The sequence below is a fragment of the Taudactylus pleione genome, unplaced genomic scaffold (assembly GCF_031769625.1).
Source record: "Taudactylus pleione unplaced genomic scaffold, aTauple2 ptg001597l, whole genome shotgun sequence".
Lineage (NCBI taxonomy): Eukaryota > Metazoa > Chordata > Amphibia > Anura > Myobatrachidae > Taudactylus > Taudactylus pleione.
The window spans coordinates 528355-538995 of record NW_028285994.1 but is presented as its reverse complement, the minus strand read 5'-3'; the positions used below and the strand labels follow the sequence as shown (position 1 = coordinate 538995).

General features: G+C 50.7%; 1 protein-coding gene across 1 annotated transcript in view; it reads right to left on the bottom strand.

Annotated features, from left to right (window-relative positions):
* Positions 1-5080: 5080 nt before the first annotated feature.
* LOC148442167 (alanine aminotransferase 2-like) overlaps positions 5081-10641 on the bottom strand; it is a 384891-nt gene continuing 379330 nt past the window's right edge. Inside the window, exons 10-11 of the mRNA XM_088464134.1 lie at positions 6829-6938; positions 5081-5171 (exon numbers count right to left, since the gene is read on the bottom strand). Of these exons, the coding sequence (XP_088320260.1) occupies positions 5081-5171; positions 6829-6938 (201 nt within the window). The remainder of the gene's footprint in view (positions 5172-6828; positions 6939-10641) is intronic.

Below are 10641 nucleotides of genomic sequence, written 5' to 3'. Positions count from 1 at the left end.
TTGGACCATTCCGGGAGAGGAAGGTAAGCAGGAGATATCTGTGATACTAGTGTATGAGGACAGCGGGACATTCTGGGAGAGGAAGGTAAGCAGGAGATATCTGTGATACAAGTGTATGGGGACAGGTAAGCAGGAGATATGTGTGATACTAGTGTATGAGGACAGCGGCCATTCCGGGAGAGGAAGGTAAGCAGGAGATATGTGTGATACTAGTGTATGAGGACAGCGGCCATTCCGGGAGAGGAAGGTAAGCAGGAGATATCTGTGATATTAGTGTATGAGGACATTGGACCATTCCGGGAGAGGAAGGTAAGCAGGAGATATCTGTGATACTAGTGTATGGGGACAGCGGGCCATCCCGGGAGAGAAAGGTAAGCAGGAGATATCTGTGATACTAGTGTATGGGGACAGCGGGCCATTCCGGGAGAGGAAGGTAAGCAGGAGATATCTGTGATACTAGTGTATGGGGACAGCGGGCCATTCCGGGAGAGGAAGGTAAGCAGGAGATTTGTGTGATACTAGTGTATGAGGACAGCGGCCATTCCGGGAGAGGAAGGTAAGCAGGAGATATCTGTGATACTAGTGTATGGGGACAGCGGGCCATTCCGGGAGAGGAAGGTAAGCAGGAGATATGTGTGATACTAGTGTATGGGGACAGCGGTCATCCCAGGAGAGAAAGGTAAGCAGGAGATATCTGTGATACTAGTGTATGAGGACAGCGGCCATTCCGGGAGAGGAAGGTAAGCAGGAGATATCTGTGATACTATTGTATGAGGACAGCGACCATTCCGGGAGAGGAAGGTAAGCAGGAGATATGTGTGATACTAGTGTATGGGGACAGCGGTCATTCCGGGAGAGGAAGGTAAGCAGGAGATATCTGTGATATTAGTGTATGAGGACATTGGGCCATTCCGGGAGAGAAAGGTAAGCAGGAGATATCTGTGATACTAGTGTATGAGGACAGCGGCCATTCCGGGAGAGGAAGGTAAGCAGGAGATATGTGTGATATTAGTGTATGGGGACAGCGGCCATTCCGGGAGAGGAAGGTAAGCAGGAGATATCTGTGATATTAGTGTATGAGGACATTGGGCCATTCCGGGAGAGAAAGGTAAGTGGGAGATGAGTGTGCGGTTGATGCAATGAGACAGTCTGATATCCCTGGAGACACCACTGAATGTGTTTTATATGCTTTTACGTTTTAATGAAATGTGAGAGTAATGTCACTATATTGTTATCCTTTCCCAGCGGTGGAACTGCCGCCTTTTCTCTCTCTCTTGTGATATAAGAAGTATAGGCGAGGAGGGTGACGGTTTTGGAGTTAAAGCAACAAGCACGCTTGGATTTATTCTTTTGTAATAAAAGACTGTTTCTTTATTTTTGATGGGACAAAGGGCCTGATTCAGACTCGTTCGCTAGGCTGCATTCGCACGTATCCTGCCGATGTTTGCAGTGTGCGCATGCGTACAAGATGCAGTGCGCGTGCGTGAAACAGTCCATATTGCACCCTGTACACAGACACTCCGCAAGAATGAGTGACAGGACGAGCCATTTGTGGGTGTAACGGGGGTGTGGTGGTGCGAACCCAGGCGTGTCTGTGCGTTGGATCGCTATTTCAGGGGCGTGCATAATTAAATCGCAGTATCAGCGTACACATCACATGGCTGAATTACACGCAGCAGCACTCACAGTGCTTGCGGTAGGGTGCTGCGTATGGGTCCGATGTTACTCGAGTGCTGCGTATGGGTCCGATGTTACTCGAGAGCTGCGTATGGGTCCGATGTTCCTCGAGTGCTCCGTATGGGTCCGATGTTACTCGATGTTACCGATTGTTACATACACTTACCTGGAGATGACGTGTGTTACTAAGGGAAAGTGGGCGTCTTATGTCAGGCTGGTGGGCGTCTAAATACACACCGCGATCGCATGGCAAGACATAGTGGGCATGCTAATGTCTTGCTTGCGATGGCGGGATTTGCATACTTTGCCAGCTGACGGCTGCGTGCGAACGCATCTAGCGACCGGGTCTGAATCAGGCCCAAAGTTCACTTCTCATTGCCGTCCACTTTTTGTAAGTGAGATATTTCTTCTCTTATTTTTGGAACTTAATGGAAAATGTATTAATTGTTGTAATATGTATATGTAATATGAATACATATGTAAAACTTATTAGCGCTATATTGGCACCTTCTTTTGTACACTTTGTGGGAAGTGGTAAATCCCTAGGTGGCCATGAAGCTGCTGATTAGGTTTTTCTGTGTAAGTTTGTTATTCTCTTGACATAGGCCCTCATTCAGAGCCGGACGCTCTGAGCAGAGCGCACGCTCTGAATGAGGGCCGTCCTCCATAACTATGGAGCGTCCTCCTGGACGCTCGTATAGCTGTGGGTCACCACCCACAGCCTATACGAGCGTGCAGATTGATGGCCGCGATGGTCTTGACCATCGCGACCATCGCCAGTGTGTACAGAAGCCTGCGGTTGAGTTTCTCAACCGCAAGGCCCTGGAGTGATTTTGGCTCTATCAGAGCCAAAATCACTCCCACTGACATCACTAGTGATGTCAGTGGGCCGGCTTCTGACGGTAGGCGTTCCCTTCGGAACGCCCCCGTCTGGGAGGCACGCCCCCGGCACGCCCACCAAAGGGGGCGTGCTGTCAATCAACATCGACAGCACGCCCCCTTTGATCAGACACAACGAGCGAAGGAAAGTCCTTCGCTTGTCGCGTCTGGCGCATGCGCACCATCAACCCACTTGCGAGCGGACAGCCGCTCACGAGTGGGTCTGAATCAGGGCCATACTCCCCTGAGAAAAGACAAAAGTGCTGTACCCGCCCCGTCAGCGGCGTTAGTATAGGTAGTGTCTCTCAGACAGACCGGCACAGCACTACACCAATATTCTCTTCCGCCATCATAAATACACCCAAATAAGGGGAAGGGGTCATAGAATAAGGACCCTCGCCCAGTCTGTCTTATGATCCCCAGGAAACCATCGGATGAGTCGGCTGAATATGGATTCCAGGGTCACTTTACTTCGGCGCCTCCAATCCTGTAATGAGGAGCGCTGACATCCCTATCACACCATGATTTCAGCATGTACTAAATGCACATAACAAAGAGAGAGACACGTTGTAAAGCGGATGACTGCATCAAGCCGAAATAAGAGACATTTATTGTACAATACTGAAAATCAGGGACATGTCCAGGGACTAGACTCAGAGATCTAAGGCAGTCCAAGGAAATTTCATACAGTATGTTGTTATTCCAGAACTGATTCAGTGGCCGTAATCAGAGTGTAGTTGGGGGAGTACTCGGAGGGTGTAGTCGGGGGAGTACTCGGAGGGTGTAGTCGGGGGAGTACTCGGAGGGTGTAGTTGGGGGGGGAGTAATCGGAGGGTGTAGTTGGGGGGAGTTCTCGGAGGATGTAGTTGGGGGGGAGTAATCGGAGGGTGTAGTTGGGGCGGAGTAATCGGAGGGTGTAGTCGAAGGGAGTAGTCGGGGGGAGTACTCGGAGGGTGTAGTTGGGGGGAGTACTCGGAGGGTGTAGTCAGGGGAGTACTCGGAGGGTGTAGTTGGGGGGGAGTAATCGGAGGGTGTAGTTGGGGGGAGTTCTCAGAGGGTGTAGTTGGGGGGGAGTAATCAGAGGGTGTAGTTGGGGGGGAGTAATCGGAGGGTGTAGTTGGGGGGAGTTCTCAGAGGGTGTAGTTGGGGGCGAGTAATCGGAGGGTGTAGTTGGGGGGAGTTCTCGGAGGATGTAGTTGGGGGGAGTAACCGGAGGGTGTAATCGGGGGGAGTACTCTGATGTTGTAGTCGGGGGGAGTACTCGGAGGGTGTAGTCGGGGGGTGTAGTTGGGGCAAGTTCTCGGAGGATGTAGTTGGGGGGAGTAATCGGAGGGTGTAGTTGGGGGGAGTTCTCAGAGGGTGTAGTTGGGGGGAGTTCTCTGGGGGTGTAGTTGGGTGGAGTACTAGGAGGGTGTATTAGGGGGAGTAATCAGAGGGTGTAGTTGGGGGGAGTAATCGGAGGGTGTATTTGGGGGGAGTTCTCAGAGGGTGTAGTTGGGGGGGAGTAATCGGAGGGTGTAGTTGGGGGGAGTTCTCGGAGGATGTAGTTGGGGGGGAGTAATCGGAGGGTGTAATCAGGGGGAGGACTCTGATGTTGTAGTCGGGGGAGTACTTGGAGGGTGTAGTCGGGGGGTGTAGTTGGGGCGAGTTCTCGGAGGATGTAGTTGGGGGGAGTAATCGGAGGGTGTAGTTGGGGGGAGTTCTCAGAGGATGTAGTTGGGGGGAGTTCTCAGAGGGTGTAGTTGGGGGAGTACTAGGAGGGTGTATTAGGGGGAGTACTCGGAGGGTGTAGTTGGGGGAGTACTCAGAGGATGTAGTCGGGGGAGTACTCGGAGGGTGTAATCGGGGGGAGTACTCGGAGGGTGTAATCGAGGGGAGTACTCGGAGGGTGTAGTCGAGGGGAGTACTCGGAGGGTGTAGTCGGGGGGAGTAATCGGAGGGTGTAGTTGGGGTGAGTTCTCGGAGGATGCAGTTGGGGGGGAGTAATCGGAGGGTGTAGTTGGGGGGAGTTCTCAGAGGGTGTAGTTGGAGGGTGTAGTTGGGGGGAGTACTCGGAGGGTGTAGTTGGGGGGAGTACTCGGAGGGTGTAGTTCGGGGGAGTTCTCTGGGGGTGTAGTTGGGGGAGTACTCGGAGGGCGCAGTTGGGGGAGTACTCGGAGGGTGTAGTTGGGGGGAGTACTCGGAGGGTGTAGTTGGGGGGAGTTCTCTGGGGGTGTAGTTGGGGGAGTACTCGGAGGGTGTAATCGGGGGGAGTACTCTGATGGTGTAGTCGGGGGGAGTACTAGGAGGGTGTACTAGGGGGAGTACTCAGAGGGTGTAGTTGGGGGAGTACTCGGAGGGTGTAATCGGGGGGAGTACTCAGAGGGTGTAATCGGGGGGAGTACTCGGAGGGTGTAGTCGGGGGGAGTACTCGGAGGGTGTAGTTGGGGGAGTACTCATTGGGTGTAGTCGGGGTAATTACTTGGAGAGGGTATTGGTTTATGTGCAAGGACTGTGCTAATATGATCTCTAGGTGTTCTGTCCCTTAGGAATATTCTGCCATAAACTTTCCATGGAACTCAATGATCTTTTCTAGAATAGTTTTCAGTTCCTCGATAGGAGGGAGCAGAGATAACCTAGAACACAGAGAGATCTATGTTTTATATCAGGTAACCGTGTATTTATATATTCACTATTACACTATAATCAATTGTCCCATAACACCCTCTCCTTTCCCTGCTCTGTGCCATTATACCCCCTCCTTTCTCTGCTCTGTGCCATTATACCCCCTCCTTTCTCTGCTCTGTGCCATTATACCCCCTCCTTTACCTGCTCTGTGCCGTTACACCCCCTCCATTCCCTGCTCTGTGCCGTTATACCCCCTCCTTTCTCTGCTCTACACTATTATACCCCCTCCTTTCTCTGCTCTGTGCCGTCACACCCCTCCTTTCTCTGCTCTGTGCCGTTATACCCCCTCCTTTCCCTGCTCTGTGCTGTTATACCCCCTCCTTTCCCTGCTCTGTGCCGTTATACCCCCTCCTTTCTCTGCTCTGTGCCGTTACACCCCCTCCTTTCCCTGCTCTGTGCCGTTATACCCCCTCCTTTCTCTGCTCTGTGCCGTTATACCCCCTCCTTTCTCTGCTCTGTGCCGTTATACCCCCTCCTTTCTCTGCTCTACACTATTATACCCCCTCTTTTCTCTGCTCTGTGCCGTTATACCCCCTCCTTTCTCTGCTCTGTGCCGTTATACCCCCTCCTTTCTCTGCTCTACACTATTATACCCCCTCCTTTCTCTGCTCTGTGCCGTCACACCCCTCCTTTCCCTGCTCTGTGTCATTATACCCCCTCCTTTCTCTGCTCTGTGCCGTCACACCCCTCCTTTCTCTGCTCTGTGCCATTATACCCCCTCCATTCTCTGCTCTGTGCCATTATACCCCTTCCTTTCTCTGCTCTGTGCCATTATACCCCCTCCTTTCTCTGCTCTCTGCCGTTATACCCCCTCCTTTCTCTGCTCTGTGCCATCACACCCCTCCTTTCTCTGCTCTGTGCCATTATACCCCCTCCATTCTCTGCTCTACACTATTATACCCCCTCCTTTCTCTGCTCTGTGCCATTATACCCCCTCCATTCTCTGCTCTGTGCCGTTACACCCCCTCCTTTCCCTGCCCTGTGCCGTTATACCCCCTCCTTTCTCTGCTCTGTGCCGTTACACCCCCTCCTTTCCCTGCTCTGTGCCGTTATACCCTCCTTTCTCTGCTCTGTGCCGTTATACCCCCCCTTTCCCTGCTCTGTGCCGTTATACCCCCTCCTTTCTCTGCTCTGTGCCATTATACCCCCTCCTTTCCCTGCTCTGTGCCATCACACCCCCTCCTTTCCCTGCTCTGTGCCATTATACCCCCTCCTTTCTCTGCTCTGTGCCATTACACCCCCTCCTTTCTCTGCTCTATGCCGTTATACCCCCTCCTTTCCCTGCTCTGTGCCGGTATACCCCTCCCTGGTCTGTGCCGTTACACCCCCTTCTTTCCCTGCTCTGTGCCGGTATACCCCCTCCCTGCTCTATGCTGTTATACCCCCTCCTTTCCCTGCTCTGTGCCGGTATACCCCCTCCTTTCCCTGCTCTGTGCTGTTATATCCCCTCCTTTCCCTCTGTGCCTATGCATTCCCTGACATTATACAGGAGAATGAGTAAATAATAAATATCTAGGAACACAATAACCTGAGTGAGAAGGACGAGGTAGAGGTATTTGCACTGTAACAAATATCTTCATACACAAATAACGATTCTGCGCTTACCGGATGTGATAGGGTCCTACTTGTCCAAAGCTGCTTCCAGCGCACAGTACGATGCCCGTGTCCTCCAACAGGAGGTGACAGAATAACACATCTGGTTCTAGGCCTCCATCCTAATGAAGATCGGACACTTGTAAGATGGTGCAAGTTTCTGTATAATTGTAATTTCTATGTATATATGGTCCCTGCTGTCTGTACATTTATCTTACTCATATATATGTTCCACATTAATAATATCAACTTCTCTTGTGTGTCTGCAGTAATGTCCGCCATCATGTGTGTAACCATGGTGATGGAGGAATGTTTACCATCATGTGTATAACCATGGTGATGGAGGAATGTTTACCATCATGTGTGTAATAATTGACAGAGGACTGTCCAACATCTTGTAATGACAAATAATCATGGAGAAAGAAAAATGTACGCTATCTTGTGAGTATCCATAGCGACAGATGAATGTCCACCATCTTGTGAGTAACCATGGTGACACAGACCATGGCCACCATCAGCATAGAGAAAGCCAGTGGCAGTGGGATCAGACAGTAGAGAGTTGAATGGGGAATATGTACATTGGATGGTGCAGAGTTGTGTTTGTGGTCTGAGGAACGCAGAAAGAGACACCAGAAAGGAGAGGATCAATAAGTGGTGGAATAGGAGACAGGAAAGAGCAGACACCGCTCCCGCCAGGATATAAATGCTGCCACATGGTGTAAGGGCGATCACATGGTGTAAGGGCGATCACATGGTGTAAGGGCGATCACATGGTGTAAGGACGATCACATGGTGTAAGGGCGATCACATGGTGTAAGGGCGATCACATGGTGTAAGGGCGATCACATGGTGTAAGGATGATCCCATGGTGTAAAGATGATCGCATGGTTCCATGATGTAGCGATTAGCAATGACCTCTAAGAGATGACTGCACCCAAATCACGCCAGCAAAACGCTGCCCGCAGCATCACAGAGACACCAGAACCCTTGGCCGTTCACAAGCAGCGCTCAGGGCTGCAGAGGTCACTAAGTCGATGTCACAACTGCACTTGTGAATTTGTAGATGGATGAATCATCCGATCGTATCACCTTCCCACAATGCTCAGTTGCTCCACTCTCTGCGCTCATGGCACCACTGAGCTCAGAAACCTTATTGCCAGGTGTGATGAGCGGATTATGGGCCTCAGTAAGCAGTGCACTGCAGAACGCAGATTTCCGATGGGGAGGGGAGGAAGCAGCGATAGCCTCCGTTTCCCCAAACGTAGGCATGTTGCCGTCATTGGGGGGGAGGGAAGAGACCACGATCTCCGTCAGCTGATGGAGATTCCAGGCCTCTTCCTCTCATCTGCGGTGACCCCATGGGTCACTTAGCTGTCTGATGTTCCTCAGAGTATCCGATGCTGTGTTGGACAATGGATAAGTAATTCACATGAGGCGTGATGCCGCATTACCATATCTGCAAGGATTGCAATTGCAAAGCTGCCTGCGGGTATACATCATATATCTATAGCCCGCATGCATACATTATATATCTATAGCCTGCGTGCATACTTCATATATCTATAGCCTGCGTGTATACATCATATATCTTTGTTTTTATTAAAGGAGATTGCGACAATACATAATCGATAAATAAATAATTATTCATATATACATATACACATATTTACAAAGCAATTGTCACATCTTTACCATATTCAGAATCCTTGAAGACCGACTTATCTTCACGTACCAACCTCAACCATAATCCCACACTAACCCCCACCAACCCCGAGAAAAAAAACAAACTAAACAACCAAACCGAACACCCTCCCCCCCTCCTCCCCCCTAACTCTTATACAAAACCTAACCTATCCCGTAAGTAGCAGAAACGTAACCATAATTACCTAAGTGTATGTAAAGCGTTCCTCAAAATTTCGTCCACCCTACGTGAAAAGGAAAGAAATAAGGAAGTTTCCAGAACTGACAAGGAAAACTTTCGCTACCCAATCAAGGGGGCCTCAGATTGCGCCACAAACGGGACCAACTGACGGCGTCCATCCTTTCCTTGTCAATATCCATCATCCGTTTCACCTCGTGCAGAATCTCACCCACTACTCCCTCACAGTGGAGGACTTTCCCTCTAATGCCAATTTGAATTTGTGCGTTCCACATGCATAACCGAACAGCTAAACTAACTAAAAAAATTGTGCATAAATCAAACCTACCATATCCCTTGAATGCCCCATAAGCCCATTCAGGGTAACTCAGCCCCGAAAGGCAGGGGATACGCAGTGCTCTTGAAACTCTCTGGTAAACCTTTATGTTAAAGGGACACTCACTGAAGAAGTGGTCCATGGTCTCCTCCTCCCCCTGACGTTCCTCCCGTGGGCAACCACGATCATTGGCACTTCTACACTTGAGATTCCCTCTCACATACAGCCTTCCATGAAAGGAAAGCCAGGTGATGTCCCTAAATTTCAGAGGTATCCTCTGACAGTTAATCAGAGCTAACCCCTCCAAACACACCTGCTCTGGGGAATCCCTCAGAGACAGTGGAACATGAAAGTAGGCCCGCAAAATACTTGCCCCCAACCGAGTCCCTGACATCACCCACTTCCACACCCCACAGCCTCTTCAGGCACAGGATCGCGTAGATCGGGAGGTAGCCCTGCCGGAACCAGAGCATTTTCACCCAACCACCCTCTATCCAACCTTTGAGAATGGGCAACACCCATTCCTGGAAGCCCTCTACCCATTGAGGGGGGAGTCTCTAAAAACAGACTCCCAAGGTTAAGCTTGACAAAGATTGAGACAAAAAACACAACCGGGTTAACCATATTCTGGCCCCCCTCTTCCCTTGATCTGTAGGTAATGCCCCTCTTGATATTCATCCTGTTTTCCCAAAACATCAGGAAAAACAGTGCATTTATCCTGGACCACAGAGATTGAGGCAAAAAACAGACATAACTAATGTACATAAACACCGGGGTCAAATGGATTTTGCACAAATCAACCTTTTCCCTAAAGGAGAGTCTCCACCGCCTCCTTCTGGGATGCGATTTCCAGCCTCTTTACCCAATTTAGGGTGCTGTAGTCACCATGATCAAAATAAATACCTAAGATTTTTATCTGTGGACTGGCCAGGGGGAGGCTGTCCGAAGGGTCAAATTCATCACCTTCTTCCCTCATCCAGAAAACTTCACACTTTTCCTGGTTTATCCTGGAGCAAGAGGCCCCAGAATATTCACAGATGAGTTGTTCCACCTGCTGTGCCTCTGCCACAGTGGACAAAACCACTGTGACATCATCTGCGTAGGCCACTACTGTCACGGCCAGGGTTTCTCCGCATGGTAGTCACTGGGTGTTACCTGTGAGGTAGTTATGGCGGGGGGTCTCTGGCAGCGGTGCTGGTGTTTGGCAAGGGGCATTGGCTGCGCGTGGTTCGGTGTGGGCACATTGTCATTAGGCCTGGTGAGGTCTGGAGGTGTTTCCATTCCGTTGGCATGGGCGCCGCCATCTTGCCTGCGGCCATGTGATTCCAGCTGTCCAATCCTGGTAGGTCATGTGCTCATTCCAGCAAGTCACAGCGCAGCACTGAGTATTTAGGAAGGTCCAGAGCCTTCCTTCCTTTGCCAGTGCAACGTGTTTCTCAGCTGCGGCTAAGAGAGAGTACCTGTGCCTTACCTGCCTGTTTGTAATACGCTTCTAGCCTGAACCTTGCCTGCTCCCACCTGCTGGACTTACTCTGCACCCTCAATATACCTTCTCACCTGCCTGAGTACCTGAACCTGCTGTTTCCCTGCACCTTGCTTCATTTCACTCCCAGCTGGACTTCACTACCTC